Source organism: Vipera berus (genome assembly GCF_964194415.1).
Source record: "Vipera berus genome assembly, chromosome: 6".
NCBI lineage: Eukaryota > Metazoa > Chordata > Lepidosauria > Squamata > Viperidae > Vipera > Vipera berus.
The window spans coordinates 75,340,161-75,367,540 of NC_138208.1; the positions used below are offsets into that span (position 1 = coordinate 75,340,161).

At 38.5% G+C, this 27,380-nt stretch overlaps 1 protein-coding gene across 1 annotated transcript in view; it reads left to right on the top strand.

Moving 5' to 3' along the window:
- TMTC1 (transmembrane O-mannosyltransferase targeting cadherins 1) overlaps window positions 1-27,380 on the top strand; it is a 153,013-nt gene that overhangs the window by 24,205 nt on the left and 101,428 nt on the right. Inside the window, exons 3-5 of the mRNA XM_081330245.1 lie at window positions 4,894-4,967; window positions 7,135-7,311; window positions 13,164-13,370. Of these exons, the coding sequence (XP_081186371.1) occupies window positions 4,894-4,967; window positions 7,135-7,311; window positions 13,164-13,370 (458 nt within the window). The remainder of the gene's footprint in view (window positions 1-4,893; window positions 4,968-7,134; window positions 7,312-13,163; window positions 13,371-27,380) is intronic.

Here is a 27,380-nt window from a genome sequence, read left to right on the forward strand (position 1 = left end):
GAGAGTTTGCCCGTTCGCCGTTCGCCGTCGGCCGCTTAACCACGGGTCGCCATCGCCTGCCTCCATTCACCCAGTGATCCTGCCGCCCAGCAGAAAAAAGATCCGAAGGTGTTTTTTTTCCGGCGTATAAGACGACCCGGCGTATAAGACGACCCCCCAACTTTTGAGGTGATTTTTAGGGGTTCAAAAGTCGTCTTATACGCCGGAAAATACGGTACCTGTATCAAAATATAAGCATACTGAGCAGTTACATAATGATTTTCAAGATTACCTGAAATAAAATCTCCATTAACTCAGCCCTATTTTCCTAAAGGATTCAGAACAAGCCTTACAGTATATACAACAATTCTGTAGAATAGGTTAATATTATTATTGTCGTATAGGAGAAGAAGGAATGAAACTGAAGGAGCATGAAAGTCCACTGGGTGACCTTGGGCCAGTCCCTCCCTCTGAGCCCAACCCACCTCACAGGAGAATAGGAGGAGGAAGGAGCGTTGGATATGTTTGCTGCCTTGAGTTATTTATAAAAATGTTTTTAAAAATGATAATATAAAAAAGGAGAAACATTTGCATAAGGCCATGTCATGAATTCATTTTGGGGATGATATTTAAATCACAAAGTGATTTAAAACAGAGGATTTTATTTAGTACACTAAAACCTTACTAAGATTTTGTTATTTTTATTCAAGGATGACAAGAAAGCGGGGAAGTCAAATTCCAAAATAACCGAATACATTTCTGGGAATTCTGCCACGTTTTTAGGAGAGGGTTTTGTTTTGGGACTTAATCCAGAATTGTCTGTCAGGCCCTTCTGACTTGACCAGAAGCTGTGAATTCGTACATCTATCTCAATGATGGTTGAGCTGAAGAATCTGAGTTTCTCAATTTGTAGCCTAGACAGCAGGCGTCCTTAATTCAAGCAAATACTTGAGCTGTGTTCACAAATTTGGTATCATTTTTTTTAGCAAATTGTACATACACTTAACAATTTCTTTTGTCAACACAAACTGAGTATTGATTCTTCACTTGTGTAAAAAAAAATAAATTAAAGGAGCGTTTCCTCCACTCCTTTGAAAACAAATGGAAGACTTGCAAGATTTCTCCTCTTCTTTTCCAGTGAGGCAATAGGTAAGACACAATTAGACCAGTTGCAATATGCATTGCTCCATAATTAGGAATTCCAACCTAAATATGTCTTCTAGGTCAGGGGTCCCCAACCTTGGAAACTTTAAGACTTGCGGACTTCAATTCCCAGAATTCCTCATGCTGGTTGAGGAATTCTGGGAGTTGAAGTCCACAAGTCTTAAAGTTGCCAAGGTTGGGGACCCCTGTCCTAGGTTGATATAATTCTGGGATAAGAGAGCCGTGGACTTCTAAATGTTGTTGGTCCTCGATTCCCATCAGCCCTAGCTACAATAGAACAGTACCTGTTCTATTCCATTGTTTTCTTCTAACTTTTTCAATTTTCCTCCCAGTACAGGTAGTCCTTGACTTACAACCATTGGGACCAGAATTTCAGTTCCTAAGCAAGGCAGTTGTTAATTGAATTGTACCCAATTTTATGACATTTTCCGCTACAGTTGTTAAGCAAATCACTGCAGTTGTTAAGTGAGTCACACAGTTCTGCGAATCTGGCTTCTCCCATTGTCTTTGCTTATTAGAAAGCAGACTGTGAAGATAGCAACTGGGGATCATAGGACACTGGGATGCTGCAACACTGTAATTACAAGCTGGTTGCTAAGTGCCCAAATGTTGATCGTATGACTGTAGGATGCTGTTACGGTCATTAAGTGTGAGGACCAGTCATAAATCACTTTTCTCAGTGCCACTATAACTTTGAACAGTTGCTAAATGGTTGTGAGTTGAGGACTAAAATTAGAATTAGAATTCCTTGGTGTTGAGCAAATCTGGCACTCATTGGTTGTTTTGAGTGTTTCCTTTCCCATTTTTAACCCCCTTCCTGTAGCATATTGCTAATTTTTATTTCTAAATAGCATAATCTACCCTTGTTTCCTGATGCTGCTGTTTTGGCTTGAAGACCAAGTTCCTTCCACTGGGATTCTGCTAAAACCCCTCAGATAATAATAATAATAATAATAATAATAATAATAATAATAATAATAATAATAATAATAATAATAATAATAATAATAATAATAATAATAATAATAATAATAATTTTATTTGTATACCGCCCTTCTCCCGAAGGACTCAGGGCTGTGAACAGGGCAATAAATACTAAAATACAAAGATACAAAAATTAAGAAAAAATTAAACATAATGCCCAATACAATACAACAACAAATACGTTAAAAGCAATAATAAAACCCAAACCCATCAGACCTGGCCAGCTTGTTCAAACAAGTAGGTCTTTAGATCATGCCGGAAGGAGCGAAGGTGATGATGATGATGATGATGAAGACAACAACAGAGGAAGAGATCTTGGTTGTCCAATCTCTTCTTATGGTTCTATGCTGCCCCAAATAACAGAACCTAAAATACATTTTTGGAGAACAGAAACTTCTTGTATCTGGCTTCTGGTACTTGTATCTGGCTTCTGGTACTTTCTAGCTCTTTTCTGCCCTGACTTCTAAAAACAATGTTTGCCTTTAACTGCTTTGAAGATAATTAGGAGATATTCCTGTAAATTAAAAGGGATGTCTGCACAGCTGTTAATGAAATACTGCAAAAGGCTAATTGATATTTCTGTTTACTGGTGCTTGTTTTGGGATGGTGGGGTGGCAGATGTGGGCTAATTGTAATTGTGGAATGGCTTGAGAATGAGGGATCCCTAGAATGCCTAAAGTTATATAATATTAGGAGGGTGAAATTGAACTTTTCATTACAATGGAGTCTTGAGTTCTCTAAGTACTTCCTGGGATTAATCGAGCAGTTTTTACATTCTCCCACTACTTAAATAGGATTAAATGGATACTTATGTGTATGTCATTAGTTTTGGGGAAAGACTGCAGAGGTGTTTGTTGGAGAATACAACACACTTGGATTTTTTAAAGATAAAAATGAATAGAGTTCAGAGTGAAGATGAATGATCTTTAGCATAAGCCAAGTTTCAAAATAGATAATAATAATAATAATAATAATAATAATAATAATAATAATAATAATAATAATAATAATAATAATAATAATAATAATAATAATAATAATAATAATAATAATAAAAAGTTGGAAGGTACCTTGGAGGTCATCTAGTCCAACCCCCTGCTCAGGCAGGAAACCCTATACCATTTCAGGTGAAGTTATAATGAAGTGAATAAATTGTTACGAAATTTGCCAGTTTGGGGGAATTGACAAAACTCTCAGTGAGTGCATCTTTTGTAGTCATGAACATTTAGGAATTGCTTTGTCTTTCACAGGGAAGCGTCTGCAGAGGCAATGAAAAAAAATCATAATGGCAATCATAACGGTATCTCCTCCTTTTCCATATGTTGGGGGTAAAAAGAGGAGGGTTTTCAAACACAGAGTTGACATTTCCGACTGCCCCTGTAGCTAAGAATTACTGGGTTCACTTAAGTGGTCAATTAAGACCATCTCTGTAGTTATTTATATGTTACATTAGAAGAACATTGATAAATATTCAAGACTTCCCATTATAGTTTATGGATAGTCCTCGATTTACAACAGTTTGTTTAGTGGCCATTCAAAGTTACAACGGCACTGGAAAAAGTGACTTATGACTGTTTTTCACGCAGTTGCAGCCATCCCCATGGTGACACGATCAAAATTCAGATGCTTGGCAACTGACCCATCTCTACGACGGTTGCAGTGTCTCGAGATCTGTGACCTTCTGACAAGCAAAGTCAGTGAGGAAGCCAGCTTCACTTAACTGCGTGGCTAACTTAACAACTGCAGTGATTCATTTAACAGCTGTGGCACAAAAAGGTGGTAAAATGGGGCAAAACAACTGTTCCACTTAGCAACAGAAATTTTGGGCTCAACTGTGGGCATAAGTCAAGGATTACCTGTATTGAAAACAACAAGGGATAGATAAAGCTGTCTGAGGTAAAAACATTTATGAAAGCCTTCTCTAGAAAGCTAGCTGAACAACCTCATTTGTTCTTCTTTTTGATGCCATTCAGAAGAATCCACATTTTTACATGGTTTCAGCATAAAACATTCTACAGATTTTTATCACTATGACCAGACAGCAAGTTCACTAAATATCTTAGGCCAGGGATAGGCAACCTTGGATCTTTTATGACTTGTGGACTTCAACTCCCAGAATTCCTGAGCCAGCATGGCTCAGCTTGGAAATTCTCCTTTTCCCCTCAGCATGGCTGGCTCAGGAATTCTGGCAGTTGAAGTCCACAAGTCATAAAAGAGCCAAGGTTGCCTACCTGTATCTTAGGCAGTACTTATCCTACAGGTGGTCCTTGATTTATGGTCACAACAGGGGCAGAAAATTTGTTGTTAAGTGTTATGATTATTAAGTGAGGCAACAGATGGCTGCATTTGATTTTACAGCCTTTTTTGATGGGGACATTAAGCAAATCACTCTTGGTCATTAGGCGACACAAGAGACAACTGTGGCTTGCAGTCTTCCCTGCTGGCTCCCCATTGACTTTTCTTGTGGAAAGCCAGCTGGGAAGGTAGCAAATGGCAATCTCGAGACTGCAGGACACTGTCATGAGTGTCAGCTGCAAGGCAAATACCTGGATTGTGATTACATGACTGCGATGTCGTTGCAACACTCATAAGTTTGAGGACTGGTTGTAAAGTCACTTTTTTTCATTGCTCTTGTTACTTTGAACGGTTGCTAAATGAATGGTCATAAGTTGAAAACCATCTCTATATACACTTTCTTTGCAGGAGCTTTGACTTTTTGATTGCAACTGGTAACTTATTCTGCCTTTTTCCATTTTTTTTTTTTAGGTAACGGGTATAGTCGGCAGAGCAGATGTTCTGGCCTGTCTGTTATTTCTTTTGGCTTTTCTCTCCTATAATAGGTATCTTTTATCTTAGAATGCTTGTGGTTTTTAAATAAGATATGTGAACCTTTTGGATCTATTTTTTGTTGATAACCCCAACTCCTTCCTTCATAGTCTCCCTTCCCCCCGCTTCTTTTGTAGAATGACTGGGGAATTAAGGAAAACTGAATTATATTACACTGAAACTTTGATTTGATAGGCCCCAGTTTGAGGAACTTTGGATACAATGGACTGAATTTGCGTTTGGAGGTCAGCCTCATAATAATGCACAGGCCCATTGTTTCTGAAGTCTATCTTAGCAAATGCTTCTCTGTGTGTGCTGTAGCATTTTTTCATCTGTGCATTTACTGGCCTTCTTGCTTTAGAGGAGAAAAGGGAAGCATGCACTGCTACAAACCTTATCCATCTTGAACGTGGGAGAAGAGAGCAGCAACATCTGTGGTGGGGTCAAAAAAGTCAACATGGAGGCTGTGGCCATTTTTGAAAGCCTTACCCTTTCTGTACATTTGTTGTGCATTCAATGCATGTAAAAAGGAGGTGGGGCTTAAACCATAGGCCAGGGGTGTCAAACTCAATTTCATTGAGGGCCGCATCAGCATTGCAGTTGCCCTCAGGGGGCCGGGTGGGTGTGGCCAGGGTGGGCGTGGCCTGCTGGGTGGGTGTGGCTAGAGTGCGTGTGGCCTACTGGGTGGGCGTGGCCAGCTCTACATTGTTGGCATCAAGGGTGCCTATGGGGGCCTGGGCAGGAGTGGGACAGATCTGGGGGTCTCTGGGCCAGGGCCAAGGCTGTGGGGGCCGTTCCCTCACTGTTTCCAGGATGGCTTCGTGGGCCGCATGAAACCACTTCGCGGGCCGGATCCGGCCCCCGGGCCTTGTGTTTGACATGTCTGCCATAGGCCATCATCTGAACCTTTTTGTTCCCAACTATCCGCAGCTATCCCTGGGGAGTAGAGATCAGAAGTCAAGCGGCTTCTCTTTATACCACATTCTCTACTTCCTATATATTACTTTTCAATCACTTCCTGCTCCTTATCTATCATCATAAAATCCTCTAGCTCTGTTGCCTACTCTGTTGCCTACTGTTTCTCCACCTCTCTCTTGCGGCTCTCCACTTCTTACCCAGCTTGGCACAGGTAGTTCAAGTGGCTTCTTTGTTCCTCATCCTCCATTGTGTGAGAGTAAACACAAGAATTTTCCTTCTGTTCATCCCAGAAAAAAAAAGTAAAGTCACATGCTCCACTTTTTTATGGCTTTGGATTTAACAGACTCTTACTGTCTCTCCAAAATAATGAGTGACCTTACTGAAGATATATGATACAGCCAAATTTGCATCATAGTTGCCCCTGGTATATTTCTTGACCATCCCAAAAACTTTAAAGTCTACCCCTAGTCAACCAGAGTTATCCTCTTCTCTACATCCTGACAGTCTTTGAATAAAAATTATTGAAAGGAAAGAAAATTCCAGTTTCAATGTGAATGTATTGTAGGATAATAACTTGGCAATAAAGAGGAAATATAATTCTTCTCTGCCTATTTATACTGTGTTCCATATCTAACCCAGCCACTGATTTATTTATTCAATTTATAAAGCTACCTTTTCCTAAACAACTCTGGACAATTATATATATTCTTACAGACAGGAGTTGGTTTCTGGGTTCAAAACCTTTATTTCTGTTTTTTTTTAAATTTAGATTGAGTCTGTCTTAGGGGTTATAGGGTTTAAGAGCCATGGTAGCGCAGAGCTTAGAACACAGTATTGCAGGTAAACTCTGTCCACAGCCTGGAGTTTGATCCTGATGGGCAAAAGGTTGACTCAACCTTTCATCTTTCTAAGGTCGATAAAATGATGGTTGGGGTCAATATGCTGACATTGCAAACCACCCAGAGAGTTCTGTAAAGCGCGGGTCCCCAACCCTCGGTCCTTGGACCAGTACCAGGCCACAGCATGCTAGCAACTGGTCTGTACAAACAAGCAAAGCCCCATCCGTGGGATGCAGGTAGCACACAAAAGCATGCACCCTCCGGTCCGTGGAAAAACCTCTCTCCACGGAACCGGTCCCTGGTACCCAAAAGATTGGGGACCTCTGCTGTAAAGCAGTACGGGGTGATATAAAAGTCTAATTGCTATTGCTAGTACTGTAGGAAAATTTTCATTTCACAATTGGCTTTTCCTTCTGCCTTGCAGGAGTGTGGATCAGCTTTATGTTGGGGAACATTTTCCTCCCACTGCCTCCCCGTCCTTTTTGCTGCTTAGTTTATTTCTTGGGACTTGTGCAATGCTGGTAAAGGAAACGGGGATCACCGTATTTGGCGTCTGCTTAGTGTACGATGGCTTCCTGCTTTCACAAAATGGATCCAGAGAGTGAGTAGAGTGTGTACCTTACTGTTTTGGCCTTTTTATTGCAGAGACAGACTAGCCTGTTCCCAAAACTGTCCAATAGCATGCATGCCCATTTACATGTACGTTATATGTTTTACTTATTAATAGGATTTATGTAGTCATCCATCTTGTACAATAATTTCTGGCAGGTCACAACAATCCATAAAATTAGTACTATCCTTCCCTCAAGCACCAGACCAAACAACTTCCCCACTCAGCTTCCAGCTTAGCTATTTGTTAGATTTATATCACCTTTTTCTTCAAAAGCTTAAGGCAATTCACATGGGTTCCTCCTTCCTTTTATCTCCAGAGCAATCCTTTGAAGTAGGTTGGGGCTGAGAGAGTGTGAGTGGCCCAAGGCCACACAGTGACTTTTCATGGCTACAGGTGGACCTGAACCTAGGTCAGCATTCAGAAATGGGGCCAGAGTGTGGAGTGACCCTGTCTCTCTAAGGGGCACTGCAGCATATTGATTTGTGTCCTCGGTTGCTGGTGGTTTTTTTTCCCTTCGCTCCCTGATTTGCTTTGTGAATTGGGTAGCTGTGCAAGTCAAACGGGGCATGACGGCTCAGTGGTTAAAGACTCTGAGCTTGTCAGCTGGGTTCGAGGCCTGATGTCCGTGCAGTGGGATGAGTTCCAGTTCCTTGCCCCAGCTCCTGCCCACCTAGCAGTTTGAAAGCATGCAAATGTGAGCAGATTAATAGGTACCACTTCAGTGGGAAGGTTACAGAATTCCGTGCACCTTTGGTGTGTATAGTCATGCTGGCCACATGACCATGGAAATTGTTTTCGGACAATGCTAGCTCGGCCAAGAAACAGATACAGGGAAACCATTACCCTTACCTTTACAAGTTGAATGAACAAATAAACAAACAAGCAAAACACCTTAACTTCTACAACATACTGACTGTCTTAGGCATCTCGATAGTGTTGGACATAAAAGAAAACTCATTCTTTTGTGCAACAGTGAACAGATACTTGCTGTTCAAAAGCTTTAACGCTTTTCCATGCATACAATATACATATAATACAAAACAGTATGGCAAATATAAACATTTACAGTCTGGCTTCTAAAAGGTTCTGAATGTAAAAAGATATCACAAATTAGCAAAAGGACAAGAAGAGGGAAGCTAGAAAAGATTTTTCCCTTGTCTTCTTTTTCTTTTACTTGCTATTGCCAACTTTGCTTTGTTGTTTTTCTATTTTTCTCAGCATGCCCAAATAGTAATAAGTAACAATAGGGTAGAGAGCTCAGTATTAAGTATTAAGACAGAAATCTTCATTGTAGAACAGTAGTTCACTGTTTGTTAAAGTTATATTTCAGCTTTGAACATAAAAATGTATTTAATTTTACACTTGTTGGCATTGATTTTCCAAATTATAGTTAACGTTGATATAATATTTTTACTTTTTTCTAGCTTCAAAACTGTCAGTCATCTGAACATTAGATAACTGATAATCTTAATATCTTTCCTTTTTTATCTTTAAAAGTCTCAGTTAAATATTAGAGTATTAATAATCTCTAGTTGATATTGTATAAATATCACTATATCAAAATAATAAAATATCTTATAATTACACCACTTTTAAAAAAGCTTATAGTTAATCCCTACATTTAAAGTATAAGATAATCTAATTACCATCTACCTATGCTTCAGTAAATAATACGCTTCAGTAAATATTTTAAATTTTACCTGGTTTTATTTTTTTTGTTAGAAGAGGTGCTGATAATATTAAGTTCAATGTGTTTGGAATTGTGCTATAGCTTTGCGAGACCCATAGGAACCTAAATCAAAGGCTATCATTTTTAGAACAAGTGCTACACATTAGATTATGGTTGATCTCTGGAGAATTACATATAGCTCTCAAAATGAGAAACTCATTTTCATTTTCATGTTATTCCTTTGGGAAGCAATTCGTATGAAGACATTACCTGATTCTCATTTTTTGGGTCAGTGAAAGGGAAATAGAAGTTAAAGATTCGTTTTTTAATGCCTTTCCTGGTGACTGCCTGGACAAGACCCTGCAGTTTTTTGTTGGCAAGACTTTTTGGAAGTAATTTGCCCTTTCCATCTTCCTAAGTGACTGGCCCCAAGTCACCCAACTGGCTTTGTGTCCTAGGGCAGGATTACAACTTGCTGTCTCTGGGCAACTAACCTGATGCCATAAGCACTGTACAAAACCTTCTCTCAGAAGCTAAAGTAGGGTGGGAATAAGATTGGAGAAACTTTAAAGTCATCCTGAGTAATTAGAAAACTGGGGTGATAAAAATATAATCTATAATTAGTACAACAAGGGAAAATATAATGCTAATGGTATTAGCATTGGGTAGGTAAAGCTAAATGTGTCTAGTGATTTTATGTCCCATGAAGTTGTCATAGCAACAATATGGAGGTGGTTTACACTGTGTTCTTTCAACTTGGATCTAGCTGCGGGATTATAAGGTGATCTCCCATTCAGAGAATAACTAGACCTGATCCTGCTTAGCTTCCAACCTCTGATAAGGTTAGTCACATGCCATCACCTGCTAATAGTTTAGCAAACCCCTAGATAATAATAATTAGATACTAATTATTATGTTTGATTGCTTCAGGAACATATGGTACCCAATATCTGGACAATACAACTTGTAGAAGCCCTGACAAGGTTATCAAGCACAAGAGTTATAATTTATGCAGCTTAATGTCTGCATAAGTCCTTTTTATTTTGGGGTACTGATTTGAAGAGACAGGTTTTCTCACCATTTTTAAACAAGCAACGCTGCTACTATTGTTCTAACAGCTTAGACTAATAATGCAGTACTGTCAGAAACTGCAGCTGTCATCAGGGAGGATCAATGAAATAAGAACAAAAGAAGAGGAACAACAAAATATGAACAAAAGAAGACATCTGGTTGATCAGGACCTACATCCACAGCCGGTGTTCTGTGTCACACAATAGCCAGCCAAAAGCATTTGGGAAGCTCATAAGCTACAATGGAGAATGATAGTTCCTTTCAACTGTTGCTTCCCAAGATCCAGCATTTAGACTGTGTTACTCTAAGATTCAGAAGATAGTAAACAGCCATCAATTTTAGTTTTAACTGCTATTAGGAATAATTAATAGCTGATAGAATTGGCTGTCATCACTACAACTAATATTGCCGTAGCATCACAAAGTGTAATTGTGATCAGGTTCTCGCCAACATTTGCTTGGAGGCACAGATTCCGAGTGGATTAGATGATCAACCAAAATCACTTAGGGCTTAAGAGGTGACAACCAACACTATGAATTGTGCTTGGAAGCCAACCAACAGTCAATGCAGCCCCCATAGTAAGAGTTTTGAACCAGCTGAAGAGCATTGACATGTGGAATGAATTATAGTCACCTAGACAAGAGGTGACAAATTATGAATGACCATCAGTAACACCTCTCATTTAAGAAAAGGCCACACCTGGTGCATAAGTCAGAGATGTGTAAAGACTAATCTGACCAAAGTTTCCATTTGCTCTTCCAACAGGAGCCATGAATCTAGATGCTGATTTTGTCCTCTGCAAAGGAGCCAAATATCAGCTAGAGTCAAAGTGGGACTTCCTCTAAGAGTTAGAAGGCTTCTGAGTGCGCAGCCATTCTACCTGGATGAGATTAAGTCTAAATATGGTTAACTCCATTCAGGCCCTAATAACATCCAGGCCCTGGGGTGGGGCTTTGACTATACAGTATTTCCTGATCAGCTTGAGGTTGAGTTTAGGAATAATCAACATACTGATGATTCTTTACTACATAGTGATAGATGACCTCTCTAGCAGCTTCTTGTAAATATTAAACAGTAAGGGACACAGGGCCAAGTCCTGAGACATCTCGCATCAAAATGCTTGAGAGTTCAGCCTCTTTCCCTGACTTGAATGATCACCAAGGGAGGAGGAGAAACCACTGCAGCACAATGCTCCCAATTCCTGATCGTCATAGATGGTTCAATAAGATACCGTATTTTCCGGCGTATAAGACGACCCGGCGTATAAGACGACCCCCCAGCTTTTGAGGTGATTTTCATGGGTTAAAAAGTCGTCTTATACGCCGGAAAATACGGTACCATGAACAGTGGTACCAAAGGCTCCAGCAGGACCAGGAGGGTCATACTTCTCCTCCACAAAAACAACCAAAGCAATCTCAGCCCCATGCCTGGACCTGAATCCCAATGGAAAAGGATACATTTCATCCCAGAGCCCTCTGTATCTGCTATTTCACTACCTTCTGATCAGTTCTGTTTTCAGTTCCTTTCCTAAGGTTCCAAGCATAGATTGTTAGCAATAGTGGTGAATATCTGTAGCTCGGGTGTAGGATGAGCGTGAAGGTTCTTTCTCCAAGCTTATGGGTTGGTTTCTGAATGTTTCATTACCAGGCTAGGTAACATCTTCAGCGGCGTTTAGGGGATGTCGGTGTCCGTGTTTTTCTGTTTATAAGGGCTTCAGAAGAACACTGAAGAACATGGACACTGACATCCCCTAAATTCCGCTGAGGATGTTACCTAGCCTGGTAACAAAATGTTCAGAAACCAACCCACAAGCTCAGAGAACGAACCGTCACCCTCGTAGATTCTCGTTTTTTTAATCTGCTACATAATGGGTTGACATTTTTATCAAACTGACTGTTGTGATTCCAAAATCCCTTTCCTGATGAATTTTCATTAATGGATCCGTGAAGTTTGCTTTTTTTTGGAGGGGGGGGGCAACATGCATCTCTTTATACTTGCCTACCCTGATCCACCTTTTCCTTTTTTTGAATGCCGGTTCACTCGTTTTTGAGAGATCTTTCTGCAACTCTTCACAATCCTTTTTTTTATTACCTTGAATTGCAGACTCTAGAATGTTCATATACAAGTCAAAGGCACTGGCTCCAATGCCAATCCTTGGGGGTCTTATTTTGTGCATCTTGGTATGAGATCTGCTCTTTTCTTCCCATTTTCTGTTTCCTTGGTAGCTGAGTTTTCTCAGCAGCTTTTCATAGAGGATTTTTGTCAAAGGCTCTTTAAAAACTCAGGTGTACAATATCTACTGAATCATTTTTACCTGCATGACTGTTGACAACCTCAAAAAAATGAGTAAAAATGTGGTCTGACAAGACTTACCTTAGCAGACGTTCCCTTAATTCTTTTTTTTTTTAAGCAAATTTCATTTTTCTATATGTTTGCTTGTTTTTTTATTTAATAATTATTTCAACCAAATGGTTTCAACCAATAATTTCAACCAGTGGAACAGCTTGCATTCAGAAGTTGTGGGTGTCCCATCACTGGAGGCTTTTAAGAAGAGATTAGACAACTATTTGTCTGGAATGATATAGGGTCCCCTGCTTGAGTTGGACTAGAAGACTTCCAAGGTCTCTTCCAACTGTGTTGTTCTGTTATTCTGTTAAATACCTAGATAAAGGTTAGTGTTTGGGGAAATAAATGGAAAGAGAAAATGTGTAACCAAAAAGGGGTTTTTTATGTAACGTGTTACTTCTATTATTTGTTCTTGTTTATCTTCTTTATTTTTTATCATTATTTTTGTGTCATTTTTATGTCATTTCTGTTTAAATAATCTGTCAAAGCACATGCAATTAAACCAATCAACCAGCAAATAAATAACATTGAGCAGGTACATCTTCTAATAGTCTAATTTGCTTCTTAGTATTTATTCATTCTCAATTCTGGGCAGCCAGCTAGGTTGAAAATTAGTCTTTGGGTCAATTTGTGTTACCTCTCACATGGGTAGACTGCTAAATAAATATTGTTGCTAAGCTTTTTCTCCTTGAGAACAAGACAGAGGCAGAATTCTGTCTCACTAATGCAAACTTCTTATTCTTTTGTTAATTAGAAAAAATGGAGCACTACATGTGAAGCTGGTTCGGCAGCCAGCAGCTTCTCTTCAAAGCCCTTTACATTTTCCATCATCCAGCCGGGAGAACGGGAAGCACCACGTGGCTCACAAGGGGACGTGGAACTCCTGCCACCCTGCCTCACCTGAAGAACAACAGGGCAATGGCCTTTCTGTCTTGAGAAAAGCTCCATGGGCTGTACTTAGGTACCAGAGTCACACAATTGTTTAGAATATAAATGCTTACAGAATGGCAAAGAGATGTATAGGTAGGGGTAGGAGGAGAAGCATATACATGAGAGTATGCATCTGAACATATCCTATGTATCTAGTTGGGAATGTGCAGTGATAAGGCAGTAGCATAGGAGATGTCAGCGTGGATTGTATCATTACCTTGCGGGATGTTGTAGAGAATAAGGAAGTTGATCATGGCAAAGATATGCCAGGGTAAAACATATCTGAAATCCACAACAAACAGATGGTATTTAAAAGCAGTTGAGACAAACATCTTAGTAAGCCCTGGTGGTGCAATGGTTAAGTGCAAGATTGTGGGCAAACTCTGCCCACTGTCAGGAGTTCAATCCTGGCAGGGCTCAAGGTTGACTCAGCTTTCCATCCTTCCGAGGTCAGTAAAATGAGGACCCAAATTGTTAGGGGCCATATGCAATAATGCTTCTATACTGTAAGCTACCCAGAGAGTGCTGTAAAGCACTATGGGCCTGGATAGAAGCCTAAATGCTATTGCTATCTCTCTAATCCACTGAAGTACAAGAAGGGAAAAAGGTATAGCACAATCAGAGTTTCAAGATGGATGTCAGCCCCACTAGATAGACCAGACCAAGAAATCAATTCTGCAAGAAGGCTAAACCTACTGTCAGCCCTTCAAGGTAGTCCAGACCAGTGAATCAAAGCCCAGAATATTAATATTAGTTTTATTGTTCGGTCACAGTAACAGAATCTTGTAAATGTGAAAGCGCTTCAGAATGAGATGCCCTGCCTTTACCGTACAGAGAACTAGGCAGATCAATTCTGCGGTGCTATCTCCACTCCCATTCCGGCTTTGGACTCATATTTCTCTTATCAGACTATTGTCTAGGCTGCAGCATTGCCTCCTATCTGTTAAATTTATTTTCATAATCTATTACAATTACTATTACTGAGGTTGGCTATAATAATGGAATCATGCAAGTCTTCATCTCTTTTTCACCATTTAATAAAGATAATATCTTGTTTCTACCTTTTTTTGTCATGCAAGGTTTGTGTTGGTGTATGTGCGAAACACTATCTATTAATATCTTGTTATGGCATTCCTCCAGAGTCTATGAAATGTGTCATAGCTTTAAGAAATTTTCCTCCCATTAAACAGTGAATATGATAACCGTTCCTGTTTATGGAACTAGGTTGCTTTGGTCAAATACAACTAAAACCGGACCCACTTTGTTTTATTGCATTTGGTGACTTGCTTTTTAGAAGTAGGACTAAAGCAGGGGTGTCAAACTCAATTTCATTGAGGGCCGCATCAGCATTGCGGTTGCCCTCAAGGGGCCGGGTGGGTATGGCCAGGGTGGGCGTGGCCTACTGGGTGGGCGTGGCTAGAGTGTGTATGGCCTACTGGGTGGGCGTGGCCAGCTCTACATTGTTCGCATCAAGGGTGCCTATGGGGGCCTGGGCAGGAGTGGGACAGATCTGAGGGTCTCTGGCAGAAGGAGGGTCTCTGGGCCAGGGCCAAGGCAGCGGGGGCCGTTCCCTCACTGTTTCCAGGATGGCTTCGCGGGCCGCATGAAACCACTTCGCAGGCCGCATCCGGCCCCCGGGCCTTGTGTTTGACATGTCTGGACTAAAGGATTGAATGGGGTGAAACACATACACAAGTTGCGTTAAACATGACGATAAGCTATATGGTTGGTTTTTTTGTCTGTGCAATGTTGTGGTTATGCATCCTTTATTCCCGAGAGAAAGATTCAGCATTTCGTAATTTCTTATTGGATTGAGTTTGAATATTTACCCCTAAACACACAGCCATTTAGAAGAACAGGATATTCCTCTTGCAAACTTTAGGTTCTCTTCTTCTTATATTCCTTCCTTGTTTTAAAGCAAAGAATGGTTATTGTATTGTAACATATCCAGTGGATTACATAATAGATCATTCAGATCTAGATCTATGAGAAATGATTTTTTTTGTTTGCTTGTTCTATGCCTTTGGTCAGGATGTTAAATGTTGCAAGGCTGTAAAACTGATGTATTTGTTGTATCATTATTCAGAGACTTGACAATTCCACACTGCATTTGATTTATGCCGGGCATGTTCCTGAGGTCAGATATTGCTTATATTGTGCCTTTTTGTCTTGGGGCTAATAGACATGCAAGACTTTGCTGTTCTTGCTCCTTGGTTAATGCTGGAACCAGTAGAACAAAAGGTTAGGAGCACGAAAGCTGAACACTCTGGGGAAGCCGTAAGACTCTTTGCAATTAAAGCTCCAGGATTTGCCAGTTTCTGCTGCTTGTAATTTGTTAGAGACTCAAAGCCTCTGAAGGATACAAGGACACAGAAGGTCTTTTCAGTGCAATTGTGGCACAGGTAATCCTCCGCTTACAACCGGTCGCTTGGTAAATGTTTAAAGTTACAATAGACCCTGAAAAAAGATTTATGATTTGATTTTGAGGTTCCGATGTCCATCTCCCCCATGGTCATGTGATTATATTTTGGACTTGGCAACTGGACCATATTTGCAGCCATTTGTAGCATCCTGCAGTCATGTGGCCACAATTTATGACATTTTTGCCAGAAACTGGCATTTACTTCGTTTCCTGCAAAAACTGCCCCGTAGTGAACAAAGGGTTCACTTAATAACCATGGTGTTTGCTTAATGATTGCAAGTGCCACGGTGGTGCAGTGGTTAGAATGCAGTATTGCAGACTAATTCACTGCCTATTGCCAGGAGTTCAATCCTCACCGGCTCAAAGTTGATTCAGCCTTCCATCCTTCCAAGGTCAGTAAAAGGAGGACCCAGGTTATTGGGGACAATATACTGACTCTGTAAACTTCTTAGAGAAGGCTGTAAAGCACTGTGAAGCGGTATATATAAGTCTAAGTGCCATTGCTATTTGTTTTACCACCACCGATACAGTGCAAAAAAGGTCATGAAGCCATCACATGATGACCCACTTTAGGAATTTCACAACTTATTACCAAAATTGTGGGCTCAGTTATGATCATAAATTGTGAACTGCCTGCCATGCCATCCTAGCCTTCTCCATGTCTGTTGCCTTTTAGTAGAAATGGAGAACGTAGAGCTTCCTAATATGGCTAGGAGAGGTTATGGATGGTGAGTCACATATAAGATAAGATGAAATGAGATGAAATAACCTTTATTGTCATTTTTTTCTCTGAACATACTGGCACATATTAAAAATGAAATTCTGATGCCCGCTCTCAAAAGAAAAATATATATACGCACACCAATACCCATACACACACACACTTATACATACGTTGTACATATGCATATATGTGCATACAAACATACACATACAGTATATATTAATCACTGACCATTTTGAATGCATAACAAGAAGAGACTTGAGACCTCTTTTTCTTGGTTTATAGTTCTCATTATCCACAGCTGCTTACTGGTATAGAAGCATCTCTATGCTAATGCAGTTTGAAACTCTTGAAAGTTATACTAACCTTCTTTGTCATAGACTTAGTTCATGGATTGCTTACTTAATAATAACTGACTGAATATATTATGATGGCTATAAAATTGATATTGCACAAAACAAAACAATGTTTAAAAGTGGGTAGGTGAAAGGAAATGACAGATCAAGACAGAGGTAGCAGTATAAACAGTTTTTTTTTCTGAGATGTGTTTGGAAATTCTTTTTTTTAGCTTTTCTAAGCAAGAATGTTCTTTGTGTGTTTGTTCATTTAATAACATTTATACATGCTATCTGATTAGCTCTGGGCAGTGTATATAAACAAACCAAGGCAGATTATCCCAACCATTCAATCAATCCAATAAACAATAATATGTGTAATAGGAAATAATAATACCCATGGCTTGGATCATCCTAAGGTCCAAAAACCTATTGAAACAAAACTGTTTTAAAGACTTTCCTGAATATTTTTTAAAATTTTTCATTTGTTAAAATAGTGACACATAAATGGGTGTATATGAAATAGTGAAGGAGAAAGCCCTGAATATGAGGATGTAAAGAAGAGTAGTGCCTCCAAAGTTATAAATTGCCAGTTGATGGAAGCACTGATGCACAAGAAACTCTGATATGTTCTTAACACTTGTTCCTTCAATCCAGTTGATGGTAAATTGTTAGAAGAAACAGTTACGCTGCTATTGTGTGTGTAGTGGAAGCCTGCAGCAATACTTACCAGTGCATTTTTAAGCAATTGCATCATGTTTGGATGTTTGATTGCTGATTTCCACTTGAAAACCATTGCTGAATGCAGATTGTTTATGATAATGATGATGTTGACATGAGTACTGTGCATCACTGGGCCCAAAAATGTAAAATGGTGATGCAGGAGATGACCAGGCTGAGCCCAAAGGAGGGATCAAACACATTATCAGTCTCAAGTCCCTTCACAACCACAAGAGATCTAAGTCAAGCTCACCTTGAATTCCATTGACTTTTATCTACTGCCAATTTGCTTTGACTGTTAGTAGTTCAGATTCTTGTAAAGAGCATTAAACCTATATTCATTTGAACTTCCTGGACTCCTGATTTCCTGTGCTTGACAGATAAACTAGGGAAAAACTGACTGGATGACCTTTGACAGCAGCTGACAGCTTTTTCAGAGAATGGCTGATGAACTGATTTAGACAACTGGAGGATCACCCAAGGAGAAATTTTTGTTATGCTTGGCATAACTGCTAAGCTTGTAAGCCGCCCTGAGTCTTCGGAGAAGGGCGGGATATAAATGGAATTAAAATAAAAAAATAAATAAAATAAATTTTGTAGGCACACAGGGGCTGCAATATTGATATTCTTCCATATCTGAAGGTTTGTGTTAGATAGGTTGCTTGAATGCTGATGGCAAAGATGACAGCTTCAGGAGTTAAAATTTGGCAGCAGTTGGTGTCACGGTACAAAAATAAAGGTGAGGAATTTCTTCCCACATCATGACAGCTGTCGAAACATTGGCTTATAATTATGACCTAGAAATGAAATGGCAGTTCAAAGGATATCATCACACAGCTTCACCTGTGGGGGAAAAAAAAGAATAACAAGAACAGGTTTTGGCAAGAAAATTCATGATGACAGTTTTGAGGGATGCAGATGGTGTTTTTCTTATGAATTTCCTTCAGCTTGGCATTTCTGTCAACTTAGAGCATTACACTGCAATAGTCAACATTTTGAAGCAACTATTAAGTGGAGTTTGGGAGCACAAGAAGGAGTTGCTGCTGCAACATGACAAAGCTGAGACATCTAAGAGGATGTCCATCTAACCTTGAGAAGTTGGATATCGCCATCCTACCCAGATTTGCCCAGTTTCGTTGCCATTCCACGTTTTTTTTCCAAAATTGAAGGAATATGCTCGAGGATCTTTCTATGATGTGGTGGAAAAGACGCTCAGCACCTGATTGTGGAGGCAAAGTAGGGAATTCTCTCTTTTTAATAACTTTATTAAATTTTAAAATAAATAAAAACTAACAAAAAGTAACAATGAAATAGAAGAGAGGGAAAACAAAAGGAAAAGTGCAGAAAGAAAAGGAAAGAAATGGGAAATACAAAGACTTCTGACTTTTTTTTAATAGGTCCTCGTGACTGTAATTGGGCTGGCACTTTTGGTCATAAGTCATGATGATTGTACAATGGGTCACCACATGATTGTGCTTGATTATTATTATTATTATTATTTTGCAGTGGTTGTTAAGCAAATGTGGCAATCCTTAAGCAAATATGGCAGTTGTTAAGTGAAGCCATTTTTTCTCTCTCTCTCTCTCTCTCTTTTTTTTTTGGCCAGAAGCTGGAAGTAAATGCCAGTTTTTGGCAAAAATGGTGTAAAATCACGGTCAAATGACTGCTGGATGCTGCAAATTGCCATAAATGTGGGCTGGATGTTGAGTACCCCAAATTCAGTCATGTGACTGCAGGGGTGCAGACACTGGAATTTTGAATCCGTGTTGTAAGTCCTCTTTCGGGTCCATTATATCTTTGAACAATTGCTAAGTGACTGGTTGTAAGTCAAGGACTACAACATAGATAAGTATATATTAAGCTCTTACTCTAAGTTTGCAACATGACTTTCGTTTTTTCTGTTATCTGTTTTTTCTAATCATCAAATCCAGATATCGTAATTTCATCTTTTTCCAACTTTTTGGGAAAGAGTCCAGAAGAGGCTTTCAATCAGCATTAATGTCATTTCTCTGATTAAAGGTATCTTGCCATCTCATCCAACTCCATCAACTTCACCAAACTTCCATTGTAAATATAGTCAAATCTTTCCGCAGCTGTGGATATAAAAATCTTTCTGCTATTATCATATAGTACAACAAAGTTCCATGAGTCCTCCCCGCCCCACAACTGCTTATCCATCAGTCCCAAAAGGAATATTTCTGGTTTCAATTTCATGTTAGTCTTTAAAAAAAATTGAATTAATGTATGTATTTAAAACTAAAATTACAAAGTGTGGCATTCTTTTATGATTGCTTTTAGAAGCATGTCCATTGTTGGCAGAAGTGCGTAGCATATGGTGGTGATTGATTATGCGTTCATGAAATGATTTCTGGTCGTCAGTACAGTTCAAAGAACATTCAAAGATTGCTTTGAATGTAAACTTTGTTGCTGTAAATAACTTGATATGATTCATCTGTGGGATTACTAGCATATAACAAAAGTGAATCCACAACCATCTGTTCCAACTGTATAAAATGACAGTTTCTGTCTTTTGCTGCAGCCAAAGCACCAATATTTTAGATCCGATAATAAATGCCTTAAATGCATTCTACCATGTTAGAGTATTAATTGATTCCTGATTAATTTTAAAAAGACAGTTTTCCTTCTTAATATAATTCACAGGAAGAGTGTCTTTACACAGAGAAATAATTCAAGAACCACTTGGAATCAACTCACTTATAATTATTCATTTTCCGAGTTAAAGTCATGGGAGCACGATTTGCAATTGCAATAGGGCCTATAGAAGAGTCCATAACTTGATCCACCAAAACAGACGGGGGGAAAAAACCTTATCTAAAACAGTTTTGAGTAATGTATGAAAAAAGAATATGTTCCATGTTTTTAATTTAAAGGATGCCAAATATCTACTAAACAATTATTTCCAGTTTTGAGAAAAGAATTGTTTTGGAGCACTTCTGTCTAATTGAAAATCTTGAGTTTGGTTGAATATGGATAGCAGGCAGAAGACAGTTTTGTGAAACAACCACATATGAAATATTTCAGTGGTTTTTAGTAGGACAATCATAATAGTTTCCCAGTGTCCTTTAATTTTTTTCCTTTGTTTTTCTTTCTTTGTTCTCTCTGCTTTGTATTGCTGTTAGTCCTCAACTTGATTGCTTAGCAACCGTTCAAAATTATGATGAACCTCAAAAAAGGTCTTACATTTTTTAAATTTATAAAATTAGAATAAAACAAAATACCGTATTTTCTGGCGTATAAGATGACTTTTTAACCCATGAAAATCTTCTCAAACGTCAGGGGTCGTCTTATACGCCAGGTGCTGAAACTTTAGGGACAGGGCTGGCTGGAAAACCTGGAGCGGATCTCCCATTTGGTCTGCGCAGGGAAAGCGGGACCAATTGGAGAAGAAGCTGCAGTCTGTGATTTTTACAGGCTGGGGTCTGGGCGTCTTTCCTTCTAAAGTTGAAGAGCAGCTGCAGTCTATCCCAACTTGAAAGGCAGGTGGGGAATGCAGCAGCCAGAGCAGCTGCTTAGCTCTAAGGACACATTTGACTCAGGAACTGGTCGGGCTGGCTGGAAAACCTGGAGCGGATCTCCCATTTGGTCTGCGCAGGGAAAGCTTTAGAGTGAATTAGGAAAAGTTTAATCCACTTGCACTGTTTTATGTTTACATGTTTGATGACAAACAGCCTTATGTTTATAAGTGACAGTTTTCCTACTAAGTACCTGCATGTCATAAGCATTTGAATTAAAATTACCATATTAAAATCAAATCTGATGTTTTTTTAATTTTTATTTGGTGTGCATTGGAAGAGGGGTAGTCTTATACGGCGAGTATAGCCCAAACCCTATAATTTAACAGGAAATGTAGGGGGTCGTCTTATACGCCCAGTCGTCTTATATGCCAGAAAATACGGTAAATAGAATGTTCTAATATCCAGGGCCCCTGCAGTCAATTGACCACATTTTGGGTGCTTAACAATAACATCCCACATTTACCGCCATTTTGCAGCCTCCTGTGATTATGTGACCACGATTTATGATATTTTTCCAGAAATCATTGTTTATTTCCCATTTCTGGCAAAAAATGTCACCTAATGAATAGTGGATTTGCTTAAAAATCACAGTATATACTAAACAACTGTGGTATTCACTTAACACATCACAAAAGTCGTAAAATCTGGCATGGTCATGAGATGATCCGCTTTATAATTATCATGACTTATGACAGAAATTGCAGGCTCCATTATGGCTGTAAATTGAGGACTATTTGTGATTTGTGTTAGTTTATAATGTTTTTTTAAAACTTAGTACATTTTGTTTTAAAAAAATAAGATAGTGTGATTTGCTTCCTTAACTGTAAAAAAATATATTTCATTTGTGTAATGTTTATATTCAACATCCATTTTAAGATTCATAATAATAGCTCTTCTACATTGCTTTATTCAATATCCACTAATATGTTTGTTCATTCCAAGTCCTAGAACTGGCAATAAAACCATTCTTTAGGTAAAATGTGTATTTCTTGCAGCACAGTACAGTAATATAAGATTGCAATTTTTGCAGTTTGTTACAAATATACTGGCTTCTCCTTAGAAAATGTATTTTGCTTTTATTTTTGAGTTTAAATTTAGTAACCAGATGGACATATTACACAAATCTATTGTTTGTTTAGCTGTGATTTGTAAAAATTATGTTTTAGCTGACTTAGTGCAACAGTTTAGTGCATAAACCAAGGTTTGCAAACCACTATAGCTGAGTACATTCAATATGTTCAGTATAATTCACTCAATATAAGAGAATTATGTGGTCATTAAGAGAACTTTGCTTCTCCCTTTAACTTTGCTTGCTGGAAATGGTTGGTAAGGCCACAAATGGCAATTATATGAACCTGGGATACTGCAAGTATTGAAAATGGTTGCCAAGCTTCTGAAGTTTGATCAAGTGATTGTGGGGATGCTATCAAGGACCAGTCGTAAGTCACTTTTTTCAATTCAGTTCAATTGTAACTTCAAACAGTTGCTAAACAAATGGTTTTAAGTTGAGTATAGATGTAGTTAGTATGAGGAATTCATAATTTTCTCTCTGACCTGGGGACTTGTGTTGATTTGCAGGTATCATTAGATCTAAGCTATGGTTTTGCACTCTTGGATCTGTGAAACATTTGATTTTAATTTCTCATGCTTTTTCCCTTGTGTGGATTAATGTAAATTCAGTCATCTCTCCTATTGTTTAACCTGTGCTAAGGATATTCATGAGCCTTGTCAGATGAGTCATTTCTATTCTTGTACCTCAGTGCAAATCTGCATTCCAAATTGTAGCTACTTTGAAATTAGTTTGCTGCTAATGGCTTCTCTCTTTTCTCCCTTTTCCCCAAACTAGAGGAATTATCATTTTGTCAGAGTTGCAAAAGTGTTTTATTAAATGTCTTTTCACAACTTTGTCCTCAGATGTTGTTCTACTATTCTCAGAATATGCGGTGTGAATTTAGTTTCAGGAAGAATTACCGTTTATTGGTAAATGTTCTGTACTTCAGTAATTAAATGGGGAAATTGATACTTTTAAATTGACTTAAAAGATGAGAACTGTAATTTAGATGAGGAATTTTCTCTTCCATATTTATGCAACAGGAAGATGTTTTTATGTTATTTTTATTTATTTATCAAATTTTGAAAACTCCCTCATAGAGGGATTCTGGGCATTATACAAATAAAATATTAAAGCTTTAAAAACTGTATATAAAACTTAAAAAGAGGCAACAATTACTAAGATTCAACATTAAACATGAATTAAAAGATGGGGGGGCTTTGGGGCAGGTCTTCTGTGAGCCCCAAGCAAGACAGTGGAGCCTTGTTTTCAAACTTTTCTTAAAGGCAGGGAATTGGTGGGGGCCATCTCACCTCTGGGGAGGGCAAAGTGTTCGACAAGAGGAGGCAACAGCAGTGAAGTTTCTCTTCCTGGACTCCGCCAGTCAAAATTCTTTAATTGACAGGGTCTGCAACATACCTTCCTTACCTGACCAGGTGGACTGGGCTGTTGCAATGGGATGAAGACGATTCCATAGATAACCAGGCCCCATGTAATGTTGGGCTTTAAAGGTCATAGCCAACACCTTGAATTGGACCTGGAAACAAACGGACATATAATGCAGCTTGTGCAGCGAAGGTGTTGCATGCATTCTTTGGATATTCAAGTTTAAGGTGATCTCCACGGAGAAGAAAAAGAAATTGCTGGTAAAAATGTATGTTTATCTTCTTTTCTGGGTGAATAGATGTTGATCTCTTCTCATTTTAAGATAAATAATATTGGAAGAAAATGTTTCCCCCCCCCCAGGCGAATATGGTCTTTGCTGCACTGAAGATGCATTGGGTTAAAATTTCCATCATATCTAACTATTATACTTATCTAACTATTCTGGCATTTATTATTTATAATATTTTCAGTGTAGAGAAATATATACTACAAAAGACAGTTATGTATATACTGTACTTATTATACCTTGCATATTCAACTATGAAAGTTCTTTTTAAACCAAATGAACTAATAAAAATTTACAGAATAACATCAGAAATAGACTACATTATAATTATGACAACATGACAAGACTAGAGCAAAGAAATAATTAATGCAGCTTTAGAAGTTCTAATCCCTGTGTTAAAGTGATAAATAATAATCAGACTTTGTTTACATAAAGTCTAGTGGATTGTATCTATTTCAGATGTGATAAAATGCAGAAGCAGAACATTGTTTATTAAATCAGATGCCATTGAATTAATATGTCTTACTAACTGATTCTTAACACAGTATTATTGGTTTATAAGAGTTTCCTTAAATCATTTACTGAATCTATGGCATGATAATCGCTTCAAGGTTAGATGAAAGTTTCTTCTTGGACTCTACAAAAGAGAATGTGATATTTAATAGGGACTTGTTTTGACAATTTGGGGCTGTGGATTCATTTAGTTAAAGTCTCTTTTAAAGGTTTGATCCTTCCCTATTTCTGTCTTTCCATTTACCCCTTTATTAATCAGTCAGAATTCTGTGATTCTTAAGGTTGTTCTGTCCTTAAAAAACAAAATAAGATTTTTTTTCTCCTCTAGCTCTTTTGTTTTGTCTGCTTATCTTTTTCTTGCACTGTAATGTGACAGTTTTACTTGACTACACAAGGATACAGGTTGGGAAAATTACTTTTCTTTTAGTATACAACAGGTACAAGCAATACAGAATTGCCTTTATCTCAAGCAACCTTTTAGTGGCCCTCAGAGCATTTCAGAAAAGTTAGGGATGTGGTTAAGAGATAAAATACGATTCCCAAAACAATATATAAAAATACCAAGAAAAAAGAAGGGAAACTTGCTGTTCTTTGTGTACAGAAAGAACACATTACACCCCTCGAGGATAAGAAAAAGACTATGGTTTAAATAAGACATAGTATGCCAGGCATTTTGTTTAATTAACAAGACATAGTATGTCTTATTTAAGGTGCAAGAAACCAGGAGTCAGGATAGATTTCAGAAAGCATTGTGATTATATTCCATACAACCTACCGTATACTCAAGAATCTGACCTACTAACACTCTGATTTATATCATATTTACAAACAACATATGTATGAGGCGCAACATGGTCCTTTCTGGGTGTTTAGAACCATATTAACCCAACCTAAATCTTTTCAATGTAGGACAATGTTGTAATCCATTGTTCTCAAGTTCTTGCCATTCCTAATTGCTGTGCTGTACTAAAAACCCAGCCGAATCAATATGGACAAGAAAATATCTTTCCATGTAGAATACAATAACTGAACCAGATTTCACATATTCCCTATTTAGATATAGATTCCAATTTGATTCTGAAGAAAACAGAATAAATGGAAGGAGCGTGGCTCAGAATGCACTATTCATTTTTTCACATAGAAAGTCGTAACAGCAAAACCTCAGCACCTCAGGCAGCATTAACAACACTTAGTTTGCCAGGGATTGGAAATTTTCTTTAGATGCTTTACTTTATTACAACTAGAAAACTTTCCCAAAGGGGAAAACCCATTCACGGATTTTTTTAAAAAAATTCTTTCCTCAATTTCTTTTAAAAAAATCTTCCCCAAGGTTGTGAATGGGAGCGCACCTGTCATTTAAAAATGAGAGGTGATTCCCAAAATGATTTATAAAAATATCAAGAAAGAAGAAGAAGAAGGGAAACTTGTTAATTATTTTCTTTTAAAATGTTGCTGTGAAGTGCATGCAGGGTGTCTTTCACACTGGTGTGGGAGATCCTGTGAATGCCGAGGGTAGATTAGGTGCTTTTTGTTTCCTGCACAAAAAGAAAAATGGTGCTGTTTCTCTAATGGGATTTGGCACAGATCATTATTCAGCTGTGGATGTTGACATGATGAAATAATTTGTGGACAGAGGCAGAATCTTCATTTTTATCAAAGTTTTTGGCTTCTTCAAGGAGACTACTTAATGCGTGGTTGACAACCAGACAATTAAATGAATTAAAGACAGGAATAAAATGACAGGGAAATATGAAATCATACTCAGTAGTGGGAGATGAAGACCAGACAGCTTGAGAATTGTTTTGAGACAAACTGCAACCCACACCCACCCTGCCCCCGGTGTCAACACTGCAACGATCTTGGCTGAAGCCACTTTTGCTTCGTTTTCGGTTGCCACAGTAATGCGAGGGGGGATGAATAGTTTTAAGGTTAGACTAAACAATAAATTGTCCCGTGGGAACCAAGGTCATTGCTGCCTGACTTTTGGCGGGCTGAGCCTTCCGTTAGAAAGTCCGCCGAAGTATTCTATTGGGGAACGTGGATAATTACATAGTGCTAGTGTGGGAAGTTCAACTTTGTAACATGTAACACTTGGGAGGGAACTCCAGACATGGTTTCACTTTTGACTCTGCCGATATTTTGTAGCCAATAAATATGTTCTTTAAGGAGACCTCTTGCCTTGGAGTTCTGCTTTTACTGGTCTCATCTATTGGAACCATTACACCCGGCTAGATGTCTTCTATGAACCAGGAAGACAGGGTGAAATTTAGATTAACTTTCTTTCCAGCAGCTGGATTCAGAGCTCCTTGTTTCCCTGGGATGTACAGTAGAGGCTTTGCTGAGCATTTACTCTCTCTTTTCAATTTTCACAGGTTCAGGGGTGATACAGAGTAAGAAGGGGATGATAGCATAAGCCTCTCTTCATGCCACATCTAATCACACTCTTTTTTTAAACCCGGTGTTTCTCAGCCGTCGCAACTTTAAGATATGTAGACTGGGAGAGGCAATTCTGGGAGCTGAAGTCCACATATCTTAAAGTTGCCAAGGTTGAGAAACACACTAGGTTTTCCCATTTTTTAAAGGTACCAAATAAATATTTAGGGTGGGATACAGTTGGTTCCCATTCACAGATAGGTCTGCCAATGGTCTGCTATGGGTAGGTTGTAGCGATGGACAAGACTGAACAGCTTCTGTGTATGTAGAAATGGTGTTGAATTGTTTTCCGTCACTTAATAATACTATTTTGGCTTGTACTGACTTTGGACCGGTGCATCATCTAAAATTAAACTCAAGTGTAGCTGGAATAAAGGCTGTTGAAATTGTCTTTCTACTTGCCCTTTGCACTCAGAATTCTTTGGTGTAGGTAAAATCTAAAGTTGACCTTGGGAAATTATGAGGGAGCTGAAAGGCATTTCACTATGAGAATATGATGGACTTATTTAAGCCCATCATCAAGGTTATCTTATGAGATTTCCTGATTTTTAATACACATTTTATGGGAATTAAAGAAGAAAATTTAGAATACCTTGCAATTCCAGTAAAGTATCATTGTAAGTTTAACAGCCAAG